This window comes from Podarcis liolepis, assembly GCF_965112155.1.
Source record: "Podarcis liolepis genome assembly, chromosome: 5".
NCBI classification, from domain to species: Eukaryota; Metazoa; Chordata; class Lepidosauria; order Squamata; family Lacertidae; genus Podarcis; species Podarcis liolepis.
In genome coordinates, this window is record NC_139556.1 from 63,636,966 (window position 1) to 63,663,284 (window position 26,319).

Genomic DNA, 26,319 nt, shown 5'->3' on the forward strand with positions numbered 1-26,319 from the left:
ATGGCCCATCTAAGAGGAATCTTGGGCCTGGGCAGACAAAGATTGCCAAGGTGATGTTGTGTGGGTGTGAGGTGACAGGAAAAGAGTGCCTTTAGCAATGTGTGCTGGGAAGAAGAAGGAAGAGAACAGAGAGAGAGGTCCATCTTGGGCAGGCTGAGAGAGAGAGATGCCTTTGACTCTAGCAATGAACTGCTGTGGGGAACAAGCCCCTCTTGAGATGGCCAAGCTGTAAGATGGGAACTCCCTCCATGCAGAGTGAAGGTGTAAACATATGAAAAAACCATATTTCTTAAAAGTTACGACCATCTCTGCCACATCTTCAATGCCTCAAAGGAGGATGGGTTCTGGGTGAGGGCCTGGAACCCCCTGGAATTTTGCTACTGCTCAGCAGAGAGTGGAAGTAGTGCCCAACTTTTGTAACAATATAATAACAGAAGTCTACTTTGCAATGTTATTGTAAGGATAGCCTGGTTAATGTATGTAGAATGCTCCAAACACTCACAAGAGTTCTGCATAAATGCGAAGTACTATTAGCTAGTAGCAGAGTGCTGGACTAGGACTTGGGAAACCAGGGTTCAAATCTCCACTCAGCCATGAAGCTTACTGGGGGACCTTGGGCCAGTCACTCTCTCTCTCAGCCTAACCTACTTCAGAGGTTTGCTGGGAGGATAAAACTAGGAGGACAAGGACCACGTACACCACCTTGAGCTCACTGCAGGAAATGTGGGATAGAAATGTAATAATAAAATGCAATAGTAAATAAACAGGCTCTCTAACCGCTGTGGGCAACTCTAGGCGATAGTTCAGGTCTCCCAGCCAAAAGAGATGAGTAAACCGGTGGGTGATGTTAAATGGACTCAACTTCTTGTCTCCCAGTGACAGAAACCGCAGAATACTTGTGTAGTTCTGGTTCCGCCTATTAAAACACAAGAACAAAGCTCAGTATACCATTTTATTATATGGCCTCTCACCAGCAGCATTATCAGCAGTGGACTAGATAAGCCCATGAATCTTTCCCTGTCTTGGCTCTGGCTAAAGCCTCAGCTTCCCAAAGGCATTATACAGCCAGACAATCAGTTCTGTATAGCTATAGGAGTAACTTGTCTCTGTGCATTATTATGGAACTATCTGATCCAACTATCTGATCCACTAGCTTGGCATTGTACACATTTAAATGGAAGAAGTAGCTGTGTGGTTGCCAGAAGAAAAGGTTTATGGGTTCTGTTTTTCTGTTTCCTAATGATAGTTAACCGACTGGTGAAACTGGTCTAAACTTGAAGGGTCAGCAGCTTGTGGTATAGTCCGTTCCCTCTAAAGGAAAGCTTTTTTTTTTTTTTAAATGGCATTCACTGTGGAAAAAAGAGAAAGCACATACTACTTAAATGTATTGAATAAAAAGTGAGAGCTATTTAAATGCCAGGAAGAGAAGGAAACCTTGCGCTATTTTTGCAGTATTTTAAAAGGGGCATCTTTAAGTGGATGTATATATACACATTTCACTGTAGGAAACACAAAAATTAAGAAAAACCTTTGGAAATAGCTCTGTGTGTATATGTATGTACAGTCATACCTTGGATCCCGAACGTCTTGGTACTTGGACGTTTTGGCTCCTGAACGCCGCAAAAACCCAAAAGTGTGTGTTCTGATTTGCGAACATTCTTTGGAACCCGAATGTCTGACGGAGCCTCCATGGCTTCTGATTGGCTGCAGGAGCTTCCTGCAGCCAATCAGAAGCCGCGCTTTGGTTTCCGAACGTTTTGGAAGTCGGACTTCTGGAACGGATTCCGTTCAACTTCCAAGTTATGACTGCATGTGCATATTTGCCACCAGTAGCACTATACAACAGCTGTCTTAAACACCTGCATACAATGCATTGCAATAGTGTTAGCTGCATTTCTGAGCGCTTCTTGTATTTGCCTCCTGCTGGCTTCCAGGTATACCTTGATTTAAACTGATTGGCCAGAGAATATGGTACAATGCATAAAGAAATGCGTATAGCAGCAATTCAACATTATTGCTTCCAAATCTCTGAAAAGTTGTTGCCTCTACACAACCAAAAGGGCTCTGGGAATAAGATCCTCCATTCAAATCTGCAGAAAAAGTGGCAGCTTTAATTTACCATACATACTGTCTCTGTGTGAATCTATTTATTATTTGTTTGTATTTATTTTCTGCTAAGTAGTCAGGAGTACTTCAATGCCTTCAGAGCTACTGCAACATTGGGCCTTGCACAAACAAATAATACGGGACAACCGCCAAGCCTGGGGTACCTTGTTGCAATCTATGAGTGTGCCGGAGGACAGAAGGAAGACCTTGAAGTATGTGTTGCCATGGGAATTTGCAACTGCTTCAGGAAGCAAAAATTGGGGCATGTGAAGACGGAAAAGTACTGCGATATAACACAGCTCGGCTCTTCTGCTTTATATTGGCATGTTTGCACGGTTTCTATTTCTGGAGCACACAGCAAAGGGAGGGCTATACATTGAGTCAACAAACAAGCGAGACCTGTAAGCACAAACAGTTACAACCCCTCTGTTCCTGTTTTACTGGAATGTTCCCTTCTAAACCACAGGAAGAAACAACAATGGAAACCCAATCTTCAGCTATTCACTTGTTGTTTTTAGAAAAAGAAGAAACTGTACAATCACAGTTACAGATTCTTCAACTATCTAGCTACAGTTTGTAGCCTGTGTCCATGCCCATGTGTGTGTATCACTGTTAAGTTGCACATGGTGGGGAGATGCTGTATAGCAACTCTCTGGTGCATTGAAATTTTCACCCCAGAAAAATGAAGACATGTTTAAGGTGCCTAGGACTTACTTATCCGCCAATGTTTGTGAATTTTGTTTACATCACCAGCAGGACTGCAGCCTCAGGTCTTTGGTCCAAATAACCATCTGGGCCAAGATAAATAATCTGTGCCTCTTTGTATAGAAAAAAAAGCTTTTTGAATACATTCTATGTGTTCCATACTTCAGTGGGGCTTCTTGTTCCAAAGAATGCAGCTCAGGGTCATTAACAGCATGCTTAGCACTGGCCACTTTCCTTTGTCAGAAAAAGCAGCTGCACAGGGCCCCAATCCAGCTGGGACTGCAGTGCATGGGAAGAAGTTTTTCTTAAAAAAAAAATCCCTGTGCAAAATTCCACCCCACACCCTGGTGCTATTTGCTGTCCAAATGTGCTATTTGCAGAAACCAGCACCTTTAGTGAAGAGGTAAACAGAGGAAAGGATTATCCCTTTCCATTGGGTTCCTCATCCCTGAACTAGATGGATTGTTGATTTGCTCCAGCTGGGGCCCCTTTATGCTATTATATTCTTAAAATTGGCGGGTGGCACTGTGGGTTAAACCACAGAGCTTAGGGCTTGCCGATCAGAAGGTCGGCGGTTTGAATCCCTGTGACAGGGTGAGCTCCCGTTGCTTGGTCCCAGCTCCTGCCAACCTAGCAGTTCGAAAGCACATCAAAGTGCAAGTAGATAAATAGGTACCAGTCCAGCGGGAAGGTAAACGACGTTTCTGTGCGCTGCTCTGGTTTGCCAGAAGTGGCTTAGTCATGCTGGCCACATGACCCGGAAGCTGTAAGCCGGCTCCCTCGGCCAATAAAGCGAGATGAGCGCCACAACCCCAGAGTCAGCCACGACTGGACCTAATGGTCAGGGGTCCCTTTACCTTTACTTACTAAATGCCTAGAGATAAGACATGCAAGGGTGACTATTTGAAATCCTTCCCATGTGTTTCTTTTCTTGTTCAAATAATACCTAGCACCACTACCAAGCTGTCACATCTAATTTGAATATTTGTACTGATAGGAACCTCTCTGTCAGCAACTGCAAGGCTCTCCAATGGCCCTCAGAATTTTACCTGTGTTTCTTCTCACTTCCTGAAGTCAAATGGCTGTTCACAAAACCAAAGGAGGTTCCATTAAACATGAATGACACCCCAACAGCTCCTTTGTTGCCTGAGTAAAACAAAACAAGAAACAGAGAGATTGAGAAATCAATCCAACCCCCAGGGCTAACTGGAACAGCAAAAGACTTCTAAAGTGGAGTAGCGGATGCAGAGAAGAGGAAACCAGAACAGCAGGACTTCACATGTGTAATGCAGAGTTCCACTGAATATTTTCTTCCCAAAGCTTAGGAAAGAAAGTGAAAGATGAATTTCCCTCCGCAATTGAACAAAGTTCTATTCTTCCAGTTACAGATTTTTCAGCAGAGCAATAAACCCTACGGTTTTCATTGATGGGAGAGTTCCTGCAAATTATTCCTGTGAATAACATTGTAGTGGGAAAAGGATTTATATATATTTGCAAGGATGCAAGGCATTCCTGAATTCCCATCATACTCACATCTGATCTGACTTATGACAGTATCAATGGAATGATTTGTGGGAGCACATCGATGAGCACACCTCTAACACTGAGAGTACATTATTGCATGCGAGTACTATAGTACACTATCAGCTATTATAGTACATTTCCAAAGGATACATACCATACAGTATCAGTAATTCTGCTGACAAAGTTGAAAGAGGAAGCAGTGACTTTCAAAAGTGGTATTGAAAAGAAGCATCTCTATTTCATATTCTGTCTCAGTCTTTGGCTTCCTCTCATTTATTTGAATGTATAATCTTTGGGATCCAATGTAGGATTTTTAATTTTTTTAAAAAAAGGATCTATGTGGCCAAAAAAAGGTAAGCCTGCCCTCCATACCTTCTGCCCTGGTAAGCCAGCAAGGCTTTGGAAGTGGTCTTGCCACTTCACACACAGAGACAACCCCAAATCACACCCTTAGAATAGTGCACAAATGAACCTTGGGCTCAGGTGCATGGTTTAGGGCAGGAAATCCCATCGCTGGGAAGCGGGTACTGAAAACACCTCTCTGCATATCTTTCAACCTTGGGAGACTTGTTGCGATGAGAGTGTCTGTCAAGTACATTTTGTCCAAGCCTTACCCAGTCTGTTTGCAATTCCTGTCTTCACGTTGTCAATGCAGAGGTGGCTTATGCGATTCTCATGTTCTGGCTTGGCCAGGACAACAATCCTGATGTTCCAGAGGGTATGGATTGCTACCTAATCAGGAAAAAGGAAGTCAGCTGTCACATAGTTTGATGCAGCTGAACTGTAATATAGCCTAAAGCCACAGAAAAGGTTATTTGTATTATGACAGACAGAGGTCTATACTAAATCCTCCTCAAACATACCTCTGGTTCTCATTTTAGGGGAATGGCTGTAGCTCATTGACCAAGTACCTGCTTTGTATGCAGAAGGCCCCAGTTCAACCCTTGGCATCTCCAGGTAGGGGTGGGAATATCCCCTATCTGAAACCTTGGACAGCTGCTGCCAGTCAGTGCAGACACTATTGAGCTAGATGTACCAATGGTCTGATTCAGTATAAGGCAGTTTTCTATTGTCTAAGCATGCGACCCAAATGAGAATGCTACTGAGCTGTAGGCCACATCCATGCTAAAGCACATGACTTCCCCCAAAGAATCCTGGAGACAATAGTTTGTAAAATGTGAATGACAATCGTAGCTCTTTGAGGGGTAAACTACAGTTCCCATTATTCTTCAGGGGAAACTTGGCGCTTTAAATGTGGGGTGTGGATGTGACCCTCATTGCATACAGAAATAAACTACTGAATGGAAGTTGGGTTCAAGATATGCCCTGCTTTTCAATAACAACTGGCACAGCATATTTCTGCTTATGGGGAACAGCATTTATAGCAATAGCATAAATTCAAGTGAAGCACAGGGTGCCCCCCCATATTATACCCAAACTGTATTTTACCTAATATTAGAGATGAGAAGCAGAATCAATTTTGATCTTTAACATCCAGCGTAGAACAATAATTAGTGGCAAAAGATTTTTGACCCCATTAAAATATGTGCTGTAGAGTGGCTGGGGAAACCCAGCCAGATGGGTGGGATATTATTATTATGTGTCTAATATATCTAACGGGACGCGGGTGGCGCTGTGGGTTAAACCACAGAGCCCAGGGCTTGCCGATCAGAAGGTCGGCAGTTCAAATCCCCGCAACGGGGTGAGCTCCTGTTGCTCGGTCCCTGCTCCTGCCAACCTAGCAGTTCGAAAGCACGTCAAAGTGCAAGTAGATAAATAGGTACCGCTCCAGCAGGAAGGTAAACGGTGTTTCCGTGTGCTGCTCTGGTTCGCCAGAAGTGGCTTAGTCATGCTGGCCACATGACCTGGAAGCTGTACGCTGGCTCCCTCGGCCAATAAAGCAAGATGAGCGCCGCAACCCCAGAGTCGGTCACGACTGGACCTAATGGTCAGGGGTCCCTTTACCTTTACCTAATATATCTAACAGCCTTCAGAAATAACATCAAAATTTTCTTCAAGAAGCAAGTATGCAGGCAATGTGGATGATATACCGTATTTTTCGCCCTATAAGACGCACCAGCCCATAGGACGCATTTATTTGGGGGGGGGGATAAAGAAAAAAAATTATTCCCCCCCCCCAGCCCCAAAGAGCAAAGAAGCCATGACAGCGAGCGGGATGGATCCGGCTCGCTGTCTTGGCTTCGTTTTTAGCTTCGGGGCTTCCCCCGACCCCAGCCCCCTGAATGGGTCCAGGAGTGATGGTGAGGTTGTGGAACCTCGCCATCGCTCCCGGAGCTTGCTTGCGGGGCTGGGAGCTGGGGGCGGGGGAAGCCTGAGCTTCCCCCGACCCCAGAACAGGCTGTTGCCCGCAAGCCTTGCACGCCCGGGGGGAAGTCCCCCGGGGCGCGCAAGGCTTGTGGACAACTGCGCAAAGCACGGGGCATCCTCCGGAGGGCGCCCCGTGCTTCGGGCTGCAGGCTGCCGCCCACAAGCCTTGTGAGCCCACGGGAACTCCCCCTGGGCGAGCAAGGCTTGCGGACACCTGCGCGAAACATGGGACGTCCTCCGGAGGGCGCCCCGTGCTTCGGGCTGCAGGCTGCTGCCCGCAAGCCTTGCGACCCCACGGGAACTCCCACCGGGCTCGCAAGGCTTGCAGATAGCTTTCTGAAGCCTGGAGAGCGAGAGGGGTCGGTGCGCACCGACGCCTCTCACTCTCCAGGCTTCAGCGAAAGCCTGAATTTGCCCCATAGGATGCACACACATTTCCCCTTCATTTTTGAAGGGGGAAAAGTGCGTCCTATAGGGCGAAAAATACGGTGCATTGCTAGTGAAGTCTACTATCCCTGTTTTGCTTTAAGTGTCAGAATGAAAATGTCTTTCCTTACCACTTTGAAGCTGATACTTGTAATCTCTTGCAAGGATTGTCTTAGAATCTCTTGCCATTCTTTCTCTCCCAGGGAGTCCTCCTGTGTGCCAATCACATAGATGTCATGTGGAATGTAGTCAGCTGTGTCATCTCGGGTCTTCCCCTGCCCCTTAGAGAGAAACCAGGAGCTGATCTTCTTTGGTGGAGGAGCATCACCTAGATGGACAAATCCAAAACCAATATGAAACTGATCCATCTAGCGCAGTATTGTTTACAGGACGTTTCCCCAGCCCTTCTCAGAGGTGCTAATGACCTTCTGAATGTTGTATTTTAATTTTGTTTTTAAGTTGTAATCATTCAACTTGTTGTTATTATTGCTTGTAAGCCGCTCTGAGCTCGGCCTTGGCTGGGGAGGGCAGGGTATAAATAAAAAAATATTATTATTATTATCATTATTATTATTATTATTAAAAGCAAGAGCTCCACCACTGAGCTGTCCCGCAACTCTCCACTAGCCTACGATGAGATAGCTTTTATATGGTTTACTACATGCAGAATCTCACATGGACATACACACATGGATAATATGCTTTGTGCCACATTTTATCTGCATTTCTCTGATGGACAAGTCACCACCTCCTTTCCTAGCAGATATTTAATTCAGCAGAAAAATTATTGTGGGGTTGTCCTTGTTGATTCCCCCACCCTGTCACCCAGCTGTTAGAAATAGGATCCTCTGTCAGAAAAGGAGTAGCCATTGAGGTGCTCTTGAGATGTTGTTGAACTCCCAACTTCCATCAGCCCCAGCAACACAGTCAGTGGTCAGGGATGATGGAAGTCCCACAACATCTGGCAAACACCATGTTTGGATATTCCAGGAATAGATGGATCTGCCTATCTGATGATTCTCTTATACAAAAGAAGGCAATACATTAAATGACAGAGATGTTCAAGCAATAAAGGAGTATAGCAATGAGGGTAGCTGGCAAAGCTGTGATATGGTTACGTTAGAACCAAGCAGCACAAACATGCTAAACTTTATCAGAAATGCATTGAGACGAAACTTGTAGGAATCTAAACAGCAAAGATTGGGACACAAAATTAAAATGTATACCCAGGTTCCAGGTCCCAATGAAGATGGTGATCATATCAGGCTCTGGCTGCTCAGAATGCTTATTCTTCATCTGCTGTAAAAGTTGGCAGAAGCCTTCTCTCTTCTAAAAATGGAAGAGCAAAATATAAAGAAACCTAACTAATAAGATTACACTGGTTACACGGAGGCTGGAGCAAATTCCTCCCACATGGTGGTGTGCCATGTGGCAAGGACTAGTCATGCTGGTGCTGAATTTTGAAAAATTCAGATTCTTCTGAAGTTAAAAACCAGGATAAGTATGTGAATGCTTGGGTCTGGGGCAGCCAACATGGTGCCCTCCAGATGTTGTGGAAAACAGTGCCCATCACTGCTGGCCACTCACCATCCGGGAGAGGTCTAATGACTATTACAGTCTGCAATATCTGGAGAGTACCACATTAGCTATGCATCCGTTCCAGTCATTCTTTTACTTAAACTACGTGAATATTGAAGGCAGTTCAACTAATTTCCACTAAGCTGCTCCAGAGTTGAAGTTTGTATTCTCTTTTCATCTATTACAATGAATGACTGAGATCTAATCTGCCAATTTCCTTGACCCTGTGCAAACACAAAGGATAAGCATGACTCATATTACTGCATAATTTTTATTACAGACTCACTTATGCTTAGGAAACGTTCTCTGGATATATTCTAGCTTTATTTGAACTGAATGGATGAGAGCCCTTAAAATAATTCACTTAGTTTTCTCTTTGGTATAGGGTAGGGGGAGCCAATGTGGTGCCCTCCAGATGTTGCCTTGAAGACAACTTCCATGAGCCCAGTCAGCATGGCCAATGGTCAGAGATGATGGGAGAATACCATGTTGCTGGCACAGGGCACAGGCACACAAAGATGCCAACATTCTTCTCCAGAAACTCACATATGGAATATGTTATTGAATACCATGTAGGGGTGCCATCTCCTAGGAACGGAACCTTTTTTGAGGGGCCCAATGTTTTCTGGGAAGGGGCCAGTCCCACAATGTTCAAATAGGGTGGAGGAGACCAAGCATGGAACCAAAAGTGGTGTGGCTTCAGTGGCAAGCTCCTCCTCCTCCTCCCGGGGACTGACAACCACCGCTACACCACTGGCCAGTTTCTCTTACTGGGGATGGGGACAGAACTTGATTATTTTCTCTCTTTACATTTTTCTCTTTTTTTTAAATAGCAAAATAATGTCATAAATAGCAATGCCTTGCCTGCACAAGTACCCATAGTGAGGAATTTACCTTAGAATCAGCAAATACATATTCTTTTCGGTGTGTTTTCTCTTTTTCTGTTTCCAGTACAATTACCAGCTTGTTAGGAAACTTCTGAGACTTGATGAGCTGTAGGACTAAGAAGAAGCAAGAGAACACTGGTTCTGGCAGCACAAATTCTGAAATGAAATGTACTACAATGCTGATACATGTCTGTGTATATGAAGTTGTAAACTCCAGTGCTATTTATAACCTCCTGGTCTATGATGAATAAGGTTAGATTTAAAAAAAAAAATGACAGCAATTTAAGACTGAGCCTGAGGTACAAGTTTGTTATGGTTTCAAGACCTAACTATTGCTGGAACACTTTCTGGTCATGAAACACTGAAGCTGCTCAGCACAAAGGGATATTGTGTAGGCTCTATGGCCCCAAACACTTGAGGGCTTGCCCACACTAGAGTTTATTGAGTGTTTGCAGCTGTTTACTGAATGTTTGCATTCCTCTATAATTTGCCTAGTCCACATGACACCCTCAACCTCAACATTTCACTCCTGTAAAATTGGGTTTATCTGATATGCAGCTAATAAATTGGGGAAAACCAGGTACTGAACTGCTCTAGTCAGTGTCACAGATTATTTGTCTGGGTAGGGTGTTGGGGGGGACTCAATATTCCCTTTCTGCTCTCCCCTTTCCACTACTTCCTCAAAGCTTTCATTTCTTTTTCAGCTGTGTTTCTACCTATTTCCTTTGCACTCGTGAATGGAGGGATGTGTGTGTGTGTGTGTCTCAGATTTTCTCAAATCCAGAAAACTCACAAGTAAACAACTTTAAAAATTGTGCACTGAGAATTTATAAGTGCCATTGTAAAACACATTTCCTGTACGGTTGGTTGCCAGATCTCTGGAATATCACCAAAAATATTCAGTGAATCCCAGCGTTCTCACCCATCTCAAATGAGCCCAGTATCTTACTTTTATTGTGAGTGTAGAACTTGTCTTCAGGGCCATCCTTAGCTTTCTTGATAATGAGTTTTCCTAATTCAACATCAACCTTAAGATGTATTTTGGATGGAATTCCAAGAGAATCAGTTTTCACCTATGAGAAAAGGAAAACATTATTCATAAGTGATCCCCCCTACCATTTTGAATGAGATAACTAGCTCTTAACACTGCATAATTACATGCAAACACACACACACACACACACACACACACACACACACACACACACCTATATATATCCAGTATGCAGATTTTGGTTGAGTGAACATGGAATGTTATTTTTTTTAAGAAGGAGAGCACTGTACCCATGAATTAAAAACATGGGGTCATAGTCAATGTAGGGCTAGGCAGATTGCTCCATCAGCACACAGATTTCTCATTATTCTATAGAATGACCTCCCCTCTTCTCCCACCCACCCCCATTTGTTCTGTGGTTTTCTCCGAGCCTCCAGAACAGATTTGGGTCTAGCGCAGGGCACATATCCTGGGGGAAGCAACGGTGGGCCCTCTTATGCTAGTCCTAATTCTTGTGCTAACCCACAAATAACATTTAATACCACTCAACGTGCTGTTCTGACAGTCATGGTGCTTCTCTATAGCATTATAAAAACTTACTATACTACTGGAGGGGGAAAATAAAATTCACCTCAAAAGTTACAGGAGGGATAAGCGAACGTCGATGTGTTGAGTCGGGCCCTTCAATCAACAATTTCTTCACCTGTAAAAATGCAAGCACATAGATTTCTATTTGAAAGTCCTAAACTGCAGTTGGAGAGATCCCAGATTAATACAATCCATACCGTACTGTGCAGATCAGCAACGATAAATAAGCACTCTGATTTAGCAACAGAAATTCAGATTGTCAAATTAATTAGGAAGAAACTGAGATTATTATTACTGAGATTAAATTACTATATCACCCTTCATCCAAGGTTCATAGGGAGGTTTACGATATACAAACGCAAAAATATGTAACACAATATAAATAAAAAACAACTCCAGTTTAAAAGGCCATATACAAAAATACATACTAATGTAAAGTGGGCATTAAAATGCATCTATTAATGAAACTAGAATACAAAAATTTATTACATTTGGGGAAACTGCTTTCCAAAAACGTATATATTACATAAAATGTATAGATTGCACTAAAAAATTGCACTAAAATGTTGATGAATTTTCATGAGGACTTTAAAAATAATAGTGATCAACTGATGTGCAAATTGAACATAAGATTGGAAAAAATGAGAAACTGAGAGTCATTTGCTAAGGATGCTAAGAGTGATTAGGGGACCCGTTCATAGAGATGCAATTCCCAGAGTGGTTTTTAACCATCTATCCCTTTTCCCATGGAACTCTTGTAATTGTAGCTCTGTAAGAGGATCAATTCTCAGCACCCTTTAACGAAGTACAGCTCCCAGGATTCTTTGGAGGGAAGCCATGACAATTTAAGGTGGTATGATACTGCTTTAAATGCAGTTGGGGCCCAGATCTATGGAAAGGAGAAGCTTGGGGATTTGACCTATGCATTGTTTGAAATGAAGAAGGCTAGACACCTTACAAGAACTTTTAGTTCCTGGCTAGCAGAATAAAACAGATAAAGAAAACATAGACATAAGAATGACAGGTGTGTGAATAAAGCTACTGGAAAATAAAGAGGGAGCAATGAAGAATTATTGTTTCCAGTGTTGAACTCATTACTTGCCCTTCAGCAGCTGCTCCAAGAGTGGCTTACAACAGTTGAAAGTTCAGTATTAAAAGCAGTTAAAACTAATTAAAACAAACATTGCCATACCTTGTCTTCAATGGAAGAAAGCAAGCCAGTCAACTGGACAAGTTTTCCACGGGTGGCGTCACAAGATGGCTAGTAGAAATAATGCAGAAGAAGCAAAGTGTTAGGTACCAGTGAAGTAACTCCCTCCCTCCTCAGTGGAAGCCTGAAATTGTACCACAAGCATAGATCATCTGTGATACGTGTCAGAAAAAAGAAAGACAAGCCAGCACTGGAGTGCCTTATATTATGTCAGCAAGTCTCCTGCATCCTGAAACACGGCAGCCTGGAATTTAAGCAAATTTGCTGAACAGATAAATCAAAGACAATGCATTTCAAACTTGGCATGTTGGGCAGAGGAGGCTAGCGAGGGATGCAAAGGCAGTCTAAAGCCAAGCCACGTAGGAAAACTGAAATGGTGACATTTACAGAGCCACAGGTGGAAGAAGTACTTGGAATATGTGGGCTGATGGAAGGAAAGTCTTGCCAGAGGAATGCAGAGGGCCCATTCAGATAACCTGCTCATTTAACATGCATCCTGATTTGCTTACACACAGGTTGGACCATACATGAGGATGCCAGGGATTGGATCCAGAACCTTTTGCATGTGCTTTGTGTAGTCTCCAACTGCCCTGAAAATGCTGGGACCATCATGAAAACCCTTAAGCCGCCATGGCTTCTCACTATGTCATGCAGAGTCCAAAAGGGGAAAGGGAGTGGGAAAGGGCAGGGGCAAGGGGAGGAGAAGGAGGTGGCCTGGCCCCTCGCAGTGGCAGTGGTCATAGCTGCCAACCGTAGAGACTACATTGCTGATGGAAGCCTCGCAGTTTTAGCATATATCATCTAAGGTTCCAAGACATTTGCTGGTACAGTATTGTTACATACTCTTCTTGGCAACAGCCACTGGGGCAGTTCAGCCAGCATACCCTTTTCCCTATTCCATTGGCAGTACAGTGGTACCTCGGGTTAAGAACTTAATTTGTTCTGGAGGTCTGTTCTTAACCTGAAACTGTTCTTAACCTGAAGCACCACTTTAGCTAATGGGGCCTCCTGCTGCCGCTGTGTCACTGCCGCACGATTTCTGTTGTCATCCTGAAGCAAAGTTCTTAACCTGAGGTACTATTTCTGGCTTAGCGGAGTCTGTAATCTGAAGCGTATGTAACCTGAAGCATATGTAACCCGAGGTACCACTGTACATGTATGTAGGGGCTGCATGGGGGCAGCGGTGGAGCAAGCCAATTGGGTGCCTGGGGTGGGGTGCATGCCCTGCACCCAGGAGCAGGGCCAGCCCCCCATGGGGCAGGTGAGCCGGGGCAGGGTGCTCTGCAGGGCCTCGGAGGAGTCTGCATGCCTCCTCCTACTCAGCGGCCCTACAGCTGAGGAGGAGGCGGCAGGTGGACCATTTGGGGCAGCGCAGAGCCTGCGGGCGCCCAAGCCCCCATGTCACTCCCAGGAGAGACGTGTGGCTTGGGCGCGCTGCAGGCCACGCGGTGAGTGCCACCCAGCATTTTGTCACCCCCCTCAATGGTGACACCCAGGGCGGCCCGCCCCCACCACACACACGCTTCCTCCGCCCCTGCATGGGGGACACTGTTGTAGAACAGAATGTCTCTATTTTTATCTGACGAATGTTGGAAGGTATGCTATATCCCTTCCCCTAAAAGGGTGGTGAAAAACTATACACTGAGAGATGTAACAACAAACTTGCAGTCTTGGGCCTGAGGAACCTTGCTGCACTTTACCTTATAAAACTGAGGAAACTGAGAAAACAAATGTTAGCGCAGTGCAGCTGACCCTGCTCCAAAGCCTGCGGTGTGCTCCATCCCTTGGAGTCAAGAAACAAGTTATTTGGCATAATTATGCAGTACTGTAAGTGCTTTCCCACATCGCCTGCCAGTTTGATGTTCTCATTTCAACCTGCTCCACCTCCTGCCTCCTCCAGCAGATCATACCTGAGAATGTCGATGGAGCCCTGGAGGCAGCTGCTGGTCAAACACCATCTGTAAGGACTCCAGAGAAGGAAGAGTCCGAGACACCTCACTGAAAGCAGAAAGATATGAATTTGAGATTTGTGGTCATAAGAACCTCTCTGTGTAGTGCTAGACAGACAAGCTGTTGCTAATCAGCCCAAAGGAGTCTGCTTGAAATTATGCCATGCTGATTTTCTGTAGCACAAGCTGCAAAGGCCAGTCTTTAGAAACTTGAATTTAGTTCTAGGATGTGTTGCTAAATAAGCAAGAAGCTCTAAAAAAAATGCAGGTCTTCAATACAGGATGTGACTGTGTGGGTAGAACTGCAGAACTGATAACAAGAGTTAAGCTGATAGTAATTCCCATGTGTGCTCAAAAGGGAAAGGAACATCTATATTTGTCGGTCAGATTCTGCAGCAAACAGAGTAGTCTCCCACCAAAAGGAACATGGTTTTGCAGCAGGATTGCTTCAGTAAACTAGCCTTCAGGAAAGGCTTAACATACAAATTCTGTACACGCAGAATTTCCCTGTTAGCTACCAGTCGAAATGTGCCTCCAGAGTCCAGACTAACTTGTGTTTACCTGAAAAGTCCTTTGCAAAGTGTTGCAAGCAATTTCTTCAGCAGAGGGAGATTCCAAGGCGCTTGCTGTACTGTCTCAAGATCGCTGGTGACATGAACTCGCAAATAATCCTGGATGAGTTTGAAGTGCTCTTCTGGAATACTGTGAAGGAAAGGGGGGAAACTGCTTGGAAGACCACTAAGGCTTATGAGCTTGCAAATGGGCAAAATATCCTAGCGAATGAGAGCTAGCGTGATATCAGACCTGAGAACAAAGGGGAGGGAGGGAAGCAGGGGAGGCAGCAGTGGCAGGGAGAAGGTCCCAATTCTGCTGCTTATCCTTTAAAAATTGATGATTTTTTCTCTAAGGAAGGGAGCTGTCGGGGGGGGGGGGAGCTGCCAACACCACTTCTGTAATGGTAACTCACAATTATATAGTGATTTTGGGAGTGTTCAAACTACTTCATTCAAACTACTTTTTCAAGGTAGGTAAATAATGCAGATAACAGGGGCAATAAAAAGTGAACAAAAAACTTCGTGCTGTAGGCAAGAATTAAAGCAGGGGCACCTTGATTTGTAGCTCAGTGCTGCACAGCTTGGTCCTATGAACCTTTACTCAGAAGTAAGTTCTACTGAGCCCAATGGGACTGACTCCCAAGCACGTACACAGACGACTGCAGCTGTGACCATGATGCTCCACCAGCTATTTATCTCTTTCTTGTTCATTACTATGTTATGTATGAGTAACTCCTTATACTGAGGGAAGGAAGGCGTCCTTCCTGTCTGCAACCCACACAAAAACAACCCTTCTAACCTTTTCCTGAGAGGACTCCCAGCCAGCTCATTTAGCTGCCACCTGCAAAATAATTTTGAGCCCCACCCTCTTATCAGGTGGCAGATTTTTGTGTTTGCACTATTAGGGTTGACAGCCTCCTGTACCTTTTATATAGGGACAAAAAAAGAGAATTCCACCGCATGCAACGCCTCCTGTTACTGCAGCACCTAGTAAAAGGATCTCCCTCGGGGGCCCTATTCAAAATGGCTGTGATAAGCAAAACACAGTAAAATACATTTCTAGACTTACTGTTTCTACTTCCTCAAATAAATGAATGGCTAGATCTCACCTGCTGGTGTCTTGGTGCTGTAATCGCTGGAGCAGCGTCTCGGAAAGGGATGGTTTGCTCACTTCCACCACCTGGGCATGTTCATTTGGAGAAAGATCTTCTTTTGCCTCAGTTGCCAGAGGTGGTACTGACATGCTGCGTGGAGGTAATAGAGGCGGCACAGGTATAGGATCTGTTGCAAAGGGGAAGGAAAGAGTAAGATCCAAAAGCTCTCCAGCTGTCTTTCCATGCTACTTTTAAATGGCTTTTTGAATTTTCAGTTGGGTGCTATTCTGAGGGTATCTATGCTGTTTCTGTGTAAATCAACAGAATTTACGTTGGCTTAAACTAAGCCAGCATATGTTGCCCCGATGTCCTGAGCTTGGCAGCAGGAGAACAAACCTTTAAGAGTTTTACTTATACCACCCTTTGGGCTGGCCTAAGTTCTGCTAGGTTGCCAGGTCATGTGATAGGACTGAAAGAGCTTTGTAATAGGTGCAAGTCTCTCCTTAACCTGCCCCGCCCTTGCCACACCCCCAAAACAGTTACACCCATAGGTTCCACAGGCTTTCATTCCACTAGCTAAGCATGGCTGAACCAGACAGCCCAGTATCTGCCTATTCCAAACTCGCTCATACTGGAAGATCTTGGGTTTTGATTGCACTGTTAAGAGGATTCAAATCCCCACTCAGCCATGAAAATCACTGGGTGACCATGGGCCAGTCACTGTCTCTCAAGTTTATGCCACGGGGGTGCTCTGAGGAATAGGAGCCAACTGCTAGGAGCCAAGATCCCTTCGCCCCCCATAAAATATTTGAGGGGCCAGCCCCCCCAAAAAGTTGATGGGCATTGCCACTGAAATGGTGTGCATGTACCACATCATGTGATTAATTATGCAGGGTGGGACTTACCTCCCCCCCCCCATATTTTATTCAAGTTGGTACCCCTGCTCTGAGGATACAAGGACTGGGGGAACACCCCATGTACTCTTGAGCTTCTTAGAGGAAAGGTGGGATATAAATGAAATAAATCATTTTACATCTCATGGTGGATTGACATCAGTAAACACACCCAGCAAGCAGTGGAAAAATTTACATCCTTGCAAAATACATTCTCTTGGGAACCAAATATCAATGAAGAATTCACAAATTTCACAACCAGAGCTAGTGTGGCTTTGAAGAGGTTTCATGTACAATGTACACCTTCAGACCAAAGTGGAAGTGTACAACCTTAATTATCAGCTTCCTTTCTTTATGCTTGCAGAGCAATCAAAATACAACTGGCATATTAAGAAACTGAACCATTTAAATTTAAGTAGTAGATTAGAAATTTTTTTAATGATCTTGCTGAATTCTAATTATCAAGAACTGCAGCCATGGTTATGAAAACTTAGCTGGAAGCAATATGGCATTTTTAAAGTAGTGTGGTATTACTTTTCAGACTCTTTCCCCAGCTAACTTTGGTTGCTTCTGCCTTAGCTGTTTTGTCAGCAACTGCCAAGCTTCATTTACACACTTTTTACACAGAATCTAGATGACCCATTTCATGCCAGATTTTTCTGTGTTGTCATTTTTCAGACCTGATTTGTGGTGCTTGCTATCACTTTAGATGCAATAGCAGTGTCAGCATCTTCATCACAGACTGGCAAACTGTTACTGGGTTTTTTCCAGGACTACTGGGTTTTTTCCAGGACTACTGTGCCTTTAACTATATAAGCTTTGTCTTTGTGACTTCTGATCCTGTAACTGCTTTCTGTTCCATGAGGGCACAGCAATACTGAATTGCCTCTCAATTAATCAGTTTCTCTCCCTGAAGAGGGTGTGTGTGTGGTTGAACTATTGCTTTCCATTTTTTTTAATTCTTATTATTTTGTTTTAAAATGGTGAAATAGTAATTCAAGGCCCACATTGGTAGGACACAAAAATAAAATATTAAACAACATTTGAAACAACTGTTTTGCAGTTCCAAATGAGTGTACTGTATAAAAATTATGTTTTAGCAGTACTAAATGACTCTGGTGCGGAAGCTGCCTTCTGCAGCTTAGAAGCACAAAAGAACATTTAAAACTGAAGTAAGAAACTTTAATGAACAAAGAACAATGAGTGTGCTAAGTGAATGAGAAAAATCGGAAATAGGAAAAGAATTATAGATGCAACAAAAGAAAATTGAAAATGACACCTCTGTGGAAGTACTGAACTAAATATGCCTTTGTTATAGAGAATTTAAAATGCACAGCCAATGAACCTTAAATCCATTATAGGATATGTAGCAGCTTATTCCTGTTACTTAAAACAATTAGCTGTTGTATAACATTATGTATTACCCTAAGCAATGAGTCTAAGCAATAGTCAAGAGGGCAAATATTTAGAAAATTAAGAACAGTTTAAGCTGTTGTCCTGCAAACCTGCAACAACAACAACAACATTGCCTAGACCTGCACAAAACTTGTGCAAGGTGAATGCAAGCAAGCAGCAAAATCAGGACATTTATTGAGCCCCTAGGAGGCTGGTCACCATACATGGATGGTAGACTACCTTTAATTCAGTGAGTCAAAATTTCTACTGGCATGGCTTATAGACTTGTGGTACTGCCCACCTGCTCCTTGAAGTAAGTGTCTGTGTGTGTGTAAGAAAGACAGCCTTTATAGTGGGGCAAAGGCTAAGAATTTACAATTCCTTATTCAACTGATAGGTTTTATTGATTAGGTCTGGACAATTTAACACTGTTATTTCCAATAAACTGACAATCTTGGGAGCACAATCTTCTGTGTTTTGAATTTCTTACCCATATCCTCCTCTGGCTCCTCTGCTGCCTCCTCCTCTTCCTTCTGGACTGGAAATTTAAGGCTCCGGATCAGACCCATATTCTCTTTCTTGTAAAACTCTATCAAATCATCCAAGTTGTTGAAATACTGCACCGGAACACCTTCAGATGCCTGAAAACACCCCACAAAGCACAGATGTCAAATATTGCTAAATATCATTCCCACCAAAAGAAAGAAAGAGCATATAGTGGTGGAGAATAGTAAAATGAAAGCTCAGTCCACACAATGCCACATCCTTTGTCATCTTTCCAATTAAGTCTCTGGCACTACAGCAGCTAGGGATGATCAGAAATGGAAACAGAAACAGCCACTGCCACAATTCACATGTTCTAGAGTCAGGAATGGAAATCATGCAATGAATACAAGCAGTATTTGTTATTGTTAATTTTTTTTAGTCCATAAATGTTATGTAACCAGTTATCTGCAGTTTGTTAAGAGTTGCTCTGTGAGGGGTAAACTACAGTGCCCAGAATTCTTTGAGGGAAGGAATGTGTTTCAAATGTCCTTTAAATGTATGGTCTGTGTGTATGCAGACCAAGCATGACTATTATCAGCTATAGCCCATTGCCTCCCCAGGAACAGTTTTAAACAATGGGCAGCTGGTTAACTTACTTACATACAGAGGAACTCTGTCTTCACAAGCAAATAGCAAGATCAAGAGTGTACCCCTCTGCCCTCTTTCGTTGGAAGCATAAAGCCCCGTTAAACTCAGCGGGGCTTATTTCAGATGAGATAGGATTGCACTGTAGGTACATCAGACCAGACAAGCACTCCTGTGTTTCAAATGATACAAACCTATGCAAAAGCTTCTCTTCAGATGAGTCAGGCTACATACACAACATATCTTTGCATTCATTCTGCAGAACGTAATTAATTTTGTAGCCAAGAGGCACCATCCATATGAAACCTTAAAATAATTGTCTCTCAGACTTGTAGAAACTGAGTAGCTGCTTTCAGTGTGTGAAAATAACTTGCCACGTTTCTTCTGAAATTACTGGTTCAAAAATATTAACCCTACTTAACCTTCAGTGCCAATCCCTTTCCCCTTTACATTGGTTCATCCCTACACAACAATAGCTTGTAGACTGTTGGCAAAAGCACTTTGGGGGATTTTAACCGCGACAATATTTTTTCTAGCACACATTCTTGACCTGCTTATGGTGTGTGTCTCCTATATCAATCACTGCAACGGCAGCCCATCTATTACGGAAAGTAGGGTACTGCTCTACCAACCTCAGCCAGTCCCCATCTATCTTCCTTTCTTCCTACTTATCTTCTTCCTAGTCTCAGTGTTACCCTTGTAGAAGCGAAGAGGATGGGGACAAAACTAGAATTAGTTTATTCTCTCTCTCTCTCTCTCTCTCTCTCTCTCTCTCTCTCTTTAAGGCCACATTCACACCATAAATTTAAAGCACTGTAATACCACTTTAAACCAATTAAACAATTTAAACAATTTCCAGAATTCCCTGTAAGCAAGATGGACTTTTAAGAGAATTGTAATTTTGTGACAGGAATAGGCATCTTGTAAGTTAACAACCCTCAGCACCCTTAACAAGCTGCAGTTCCAAAAATTCTTTGTGGGGAAGCCATGACTGTTTAAAGTGGTATCATGGTGCTTTAAAAGTACAATATGAAAGCAACCTGAGTCTGGCTCCACCTCCTTTTTGGGCTCCCTGCCTTGTACCCTACCAGTCACAATGGGCACCAGCCACCCCTGAATTCCCAACCCCCTCCAGAGAGATCAGTCCTTCCTCAGTATGTCTTGGAGACTGGAGTGCACATAGCAATATTTATCCCATACAGACCCAGTGAAAATACCAAAAAGTGCTATTAGTGTCGCCAGGGCTGCAGCAAAATCTTGGGGGAAATATTGATTACATTTAATATAAACCATATATGTAGGAATGTGGAAAGTTGAGGAGAAAAGTGAACAACATGGATTCTGGCTCTGGGTGTTTTTACTTTTTTAAATTTAATGAGGAACAGAAATGGAAACAAGCAGTGGAAGCAGAAGTGAGAAATGCACAACCGCAGAAAGCAAGCTGGGATGACGGCTGAGGTCCATGAGAGTCACTATCTTTAGTAGTCAAAAATCACAGTTTCAAAAGACAGTCTCTTTTCTCCCCCTCTGCTCATGTTTGAAATGCAAGCCCAAATATATGGGCACAGCACACTTGCTCAATGTGTAGAATAAGGCTTAAAGCTAACACAGAGAAGCAGATCAGGGGGAATTGCTTCACTGATGTGTTTTAAGGTCATCTAGCCCAAGTAAGCCAGATCACACCATCAAGCACATGGCTTCCATCAAGGAATCCTAGGAACTGTATTTTACAGAGCTGTAATTCCCAGCACCCTTAACAAACTAGAGTTCTCAGGATTCTCTGGGGAAAGCCATGTGTTTTAAATGTATGTTTTGGATGTGATATGACTTACTTGGGGTAGCCATGTGTGGATCACTATATAACTGTGAAGGTCCACACTCCTTACCTAAGACATGCATAGGGATATTTGCCACATGGAGCTGGGAGCCATTAGCAGAACGCACTGATTGGCAACTAAAAAAATCTCATCATTGCCCACTCCCAATATGCCCCTCTTCCACCACATCATGCCTACTAAGAGCTCTTCAGTAGCAGTCCCAGGTTTCCAGCTACTTACTGTGTAACACCCCCCTTTCTACATGCCACGGTTTGCTCTCCAAATTCCCCAAATGCCAACATTTGATTCACTGGATCCACTATCCATTATCCAGACCTTTCAATCTGACTTCAAACCGGGTTTTGGTACAGAAACTACCATTCAGTGCAGATGTAAAATGCATGGCTCCACACATTAGAGCACATGGGGCCCCCCACTGCAGAATCTTGGGAACTGTAGTTTGTTAAGGGTGTTGGGAACTGTAACTATGTGAGGGGGAAACTACAGTTCCCAGGATTCTTGGGGAAAGATATGTGCTTTGAATGTACTTTAAATGCATGGTGTGGTTCTGCCCTTGTGGTCACTGAATGGATGGCAGGGAGAATTCCACACTCTCTGTATTATTGAGACCTGCACTGTAAATTTTAATAGAATGAGGTGGGGAGATGATGTTGAGGTGTCCACTAACAGCCAGTTTTCATGGCCCCAAATATCATCTCTGTGGAGTGTAGCTAAACTGCCACAGACAATGATGCTGTCAGAGCAGGACAAGACTGAAGTTAGGCTTCCCCTTAACAGAGGGATCCCAAATGCAGCAGAGCTGTCATACAACGTTCTGAAGTGAAGCAATACACATTAAGTTGTAAAAAAATAAAAAATCCCTCCCTGAGTAAGGCCACTGAGTTTAAAATTATCTTACTGCACCACAGGCCAGAGAATGCACTTTAGACCTCAGTAAGCCCCTTGAGCAGAACCCCAAGAGCTGGAGAAGTGAGATCTCACCGAAAATAGCTGTCATAGCCACTGCTTCGCAAGCACTACCCACAACTTATATAAAGGAGGCTTTGGCCGAGGGGCCTTCGGTGGTGTCAGGACAGTGGTGGGATGGCAGCTTCCTGTTTCACCTCAGGTGGCTAAAAGGGACAGGCAGTCCCTAGGTGCAACAAGCTCCGCTCCCTACTGTGGGTGGGAAACACTGAGATAGCATTTGATTGGAAGTGCTCATGTGTGGGTGAACATGCACAAAAACACACATGCGCATTAGTCTGGTGAGTGTGCGGCCTCAGTGTGTGTTTGAGTGGGTGAGGGGGAAGGACCTATAGCTGCCTGTGAAGCAAGGAAGCTGGGGGGTTGGGAGAGAGAAAGCTGTTGGGGAGGGAGAAAAGGTTATGCAGGCCCTGCTCCCCCGTCCCCTGCCAGGTATGCTTTGTAAACATCATTTACTAAATCTAAAAGCCCTGAAACCCACTCTGGGCAAAGCAATTCCAGAAGCCTATCACAGTAATGTGACCTTAAGATGGGACTTGCAGCTGGAAGAAAAAGCTGTTCCCCAAAATACAAGCCAGCCGCAAGTTTAGACTATTTTAAATGCAACTTTGCGGGTGGAAAGGAAAGTGGAACTGAATGAGGATGACAGGGGGAGTGTGAGCTTTGTTGGTGTGGCTGACAGCAAGCTGTGCTCATTACTTGTACCGAGGTTTAGCTGTTCCTAAAAGCCAATGTGTCGAAATCTCATGTTCATCTTCTACAAAAGTTCTCACTAACAGCAGATGAGGTAAACCTGTTTCTGGGTTGTACCACTGTAGACTGGAGGTGCCAGTTTTCATGACTGAGTGCACGAAAATGTCCCTTTAGATAGAAACCTAGCTTTCTAGAAAGAAGTCTAGGCTAGAAATCTTCCCTTTGACATCTAATTTTTTGATAGGGAGGGGATTTTTGTATGCAGGAAAAGTCTGTCATATGAACCCCCGACCTGCATGGACAACCTGAAGTGGGCACAGACGGGAAGCATTTTTTACCTCCTCTGCTGTTCATGGTAATTGGGATAAAACAAAACACAATGTTTCCTCACAGTGCAAAAACAGCACCAGGGGCTGGGGGAATGTGATTTTAACTGGGACCATAACCAGGGTGTGGGTTGGTAAGAGTTAAACTCTTCCTCCCTGTCCGCTGTGGCCCCCAGTGCTCCTAGGATCCAGCTGTGATGACTACTTGCACTTTTTTTAAAATGCTCACATTTAAGAGGGATATAGGCAGCTGCCTTATACCAATAAGACCATTGATCCATCTAGTTTAGTACTGTCTACACTGACTGGCAGCAGCTCCCAAGGTTTTCTGATGGGGACCTTCGCAGCCCTAGTTGGAAATGCTGGGGTTGAAGCCTGGACATTCTGTGCATGAAACATATACCATACCTCTAAGCTACAGCCCTTCTCCATTTTAACATCATATTTAATCTGGGCCTGGTTTAGTCTCAGCAGTGGCGTAGCGTGTGGGGTGCAGGGGGGGCCGGCCGCACCAGGCGCAACATGGGGGGGGCGCTCGTACTTGCAGCTCTCTGCCCCCTGCTAAAATCCATGGGTTAGGGGGCGCAAATTACTTGCCTTGCCCCGGGTGCTGACAACCCACGCTACGCCACTGAGTCTCAGAGCTGCATTCCCTCCCTTCCAAAGAGCAGATGCCTGTGGGGGGCAAGGCCAGAGGCAAAAAGTGGTCTGAGCAACAGATGTGCCTCCCACCTTTGCGCATTAGTACCTTTTAGCCATGCAGAGGTTTCTATCACCCACCCAGACAAGTTAAAATGTATTATCACAGTTCAAATATACATTCTAACCAGGTGATAGCACAGAGCAGGGGTGGTGAATTGCCCGGGGAGATGAGACATAATCAGGGGAGGGTCTCAAGGGCCAGATCAAGAGGCTTGGAGGGCCACATCAGACCCCTGCTGTTCCCCTCCACTGCTTCAAGCCTTCATCAATAGCACTGAGTGATAAAAAGGTCTATAAATAACATTTTTGTTGGTAATTTTCTTCAGCTCCAGGGGTTTGTTTTTTTAATGCAATAAGTGTTTCCTTAAGGCATCAGTTCCAGGGTTTTGGTTTTATTTGGGTGCAATGGTAGTGGGGACACTCTTATTCCTAAGTCCTTATAGAACACAATATTGAAGACACAAGCCATTGAGATCTTAGAGAAAGATAGAGAATGCAACAAACTCCCTTTTGATTTTGTTTGGGGACATAATTTACAGGCAGTCACATTAATCTATCAATGCTGGTGATGTTTTATTTCTTCAGGTATTCACAGTAATCATGTTCACAGGATTGTGTGCAACGAAGCTGTACCCTTAGTGCAATGATTTCTACCTGAACAATAGGAGTTCCTCTCCCATTCCTCTTCCCATGCCACCCCAGCTCCAGAGAATTCTATTCTAGTGGTTCCCCCAACCCTCTGGAGCAAATCTGAGGTGTGGGGTGCATGTATGGGGAATGAAGAGGGAGAAGTCCCATTGCACATGGTTTGGTTTTTTTTGCTAGTGGGAGGGTTTTGTTGGCTACAAACCATTGTTTTCTACTAAAATAAATTGCATGTCATAATCTTCTATCATTTTCAAATTTCCTGTTAAGAGTACATCATGTAGAATATATATCTTAGCTAATTTCTCTTTTCACGGTTTCTCTAATATTGACGATTACCATCACTGCCTTTCCTTTCCCTGACATTAGAAATGCCCAAGGGGTAGCCACATGCAGCTGTTGTTAGTGGTACACACTGCATTTCCTCCCCATTCATAAATGCCAGAAATTTGCTTTTAAAATAAATGTTTTTCACAGGTTTCCAAACAACATCCCGTTGTTTATGAAAATGTTCTAGTTGCCCTGGGTTACCAGGAAAATGGGTGCTTGCATGCTTCTGATAAGCACCTAAAATTTGAAAATAAGCTATTTAGAACACTCTATTCTGTGCCCTAAAACAGTTATGCAGGAGACGATGCGTGTAGTTGAAAAATAATTATCTGCCAACATATGCATTATAGTACAAGCGCACAGCATTTACGGAACATACCATGCCGACATTGTCTAAAATACTGTACTTAGGGAATGGGTAATTAATTTTTAAAAAACATACTGTAATTAAATAACACATGGTACTTCCTCTTTCCAACAAGTGTTGGCATAAAGACAAGTAACACTACTCTTTGCGTTTTCAAGCGGTTCTGTCATTTGAAAAGCTAAAATAGCAGTGGGGCGGGTTTTTTGGCATGCTGTTAATCTGAACTCCTAAATGCAAGGCATGAAAAGATTTATATGTAGTAACAATAGCTGTAATGCACAGTGACATATGTAATCAATTGAATCTCCTAAAAGACAGAAGCATCTTCCGAAAGCACTTTGAGATTATTTACACAGTCAGTATCCAGAGATTATTATTGCAAGATTGTCATACTGAAACAGCAGCCTAAATCTACATGAACCAGGAATGTTTGAGCTGTGCAAGGTTTTCTTTTCTTTAGTATATCTATCCCTAGGCCCCAACTGCACTGTGCATTTAAAGCACTATTCCATGACTTTAAGCCAGGGGTCCCCAAACTAAGGCCCGCGGGCCAGATAAGGCCCAAGGGGACTCGTTTATCCGGCCTGCGGCGACCCCACTGCCAGCTGCTGCCACCAGCTCTTACCGGTGCTGCGCTGTGCGGCTCCCACTTCCAGGTCAGAGGAGCACCGGAAATAGCTTGTGCGCATGTGCAAGCGTTATTTGCGCATGCACAAGTGTTATTTCCGGTGCACAACCAGGTCAGAAGAGGCCCGTGCACATGCGCACAAGCTATTTCTGGTGCTCCTCTGACCCGGAAGTGCGCCAGAAATAGCGTGTGCACACGCATATGGGCACGCGCTCCCCCGCTTTCCAGCCCGCCACACGATCGGCGCTGGAGACACCGCCCGAGCCACGGTAAGTTTGCTGACCTTTGCTTTAAGCAGTTATGGCTTCTCCCAAAGAATTCCAGGAACTGTAGCTTGTTAAGAGTGTGGAGAGTTGTTAGGAGACCCCTGTTCCCCTCACAGAGCTACAATTCCCAGAATTCCCAGGGATTGATTGTTTAAACCACTCTGAGAATTATAGATCTGAGGAATTGTGAATAGGG

General features: G+C 44.0%; 1 protein-coding gene across 2 annotated transcripts in view; it reads right to left on the reverse strand.

The window, feature by feature from the left end:
- The window catches only part of INPP5D (inositol polyphosphate-5-phosphatase D), a 60,608-nt gene that overhangs the window by 16,950 nt on the left and 17,339 nt on the right, over positions 1 to 26,319 (reverse strand). The window contains exons 1-14 of one of the 2 annotated variants that reach the window (XM_083505647.1): positions 19,995 to 20,098; positions 18,722 to 18,872; positions 15,959 to 16,130; positions 14,857 to 14,997; positions 14,257 to 14,344; positions 12,329 to 12,397; positions 11,180 to 11,251; positions 10,504 to 10,627; positions 9,562 to 9,668; positions 8,316 to 8,418; positions 7,221 to 7,417; positions 4,950 to 5,067; positions 3,861 to 3,957; positions 778 to 916 (exon numbers count right to left, since the gene is read on the reverse strand). In XM_083505647.1, coding sequence (XP_083361773.1) covers positions 778 to 916; positions 3,861 to 3,957; positions 4,950 to 5,067; positions 7,221 to 7,417; positions 8,316 to 8,418; positions 9,562 to 9,668; positions 10,504 to 10,627; positions 11,180 to 11,251; positions 12,329 to 12,397; positions 14,257 to 14,344; positions 14,857 to 14,997; positions 15,959 to 16,130; positions 18,722 to 18,800 — 1,506 coding nt within the window. In that variant the 5' untranslated portion in view covers positions 18,801 to 18,872; positions 19,995 to 20,098. Of the gene's footprint in view, positions 1 to 777; positions 917 to 3,860; positions 3,958 to 4,949; positions 5,068 to 7,220; positions 7,418 to 8,315; positions 8,419 to 9,561; positions 9,669 to 10,503; positions 10,628 to 11,179; positions 11,252 to 12,328; positions 12,398 to 14,256; positions 14,345 to 14,856; positions 14,998 to 15,958; positions 16,131 to 18,721; positions 18,873 to 19,994; positions 20,099 to 26,319 lie in introns of those variants that run through there. The other variant, XM_083505646.1, reaches the window with a different exon arrangement.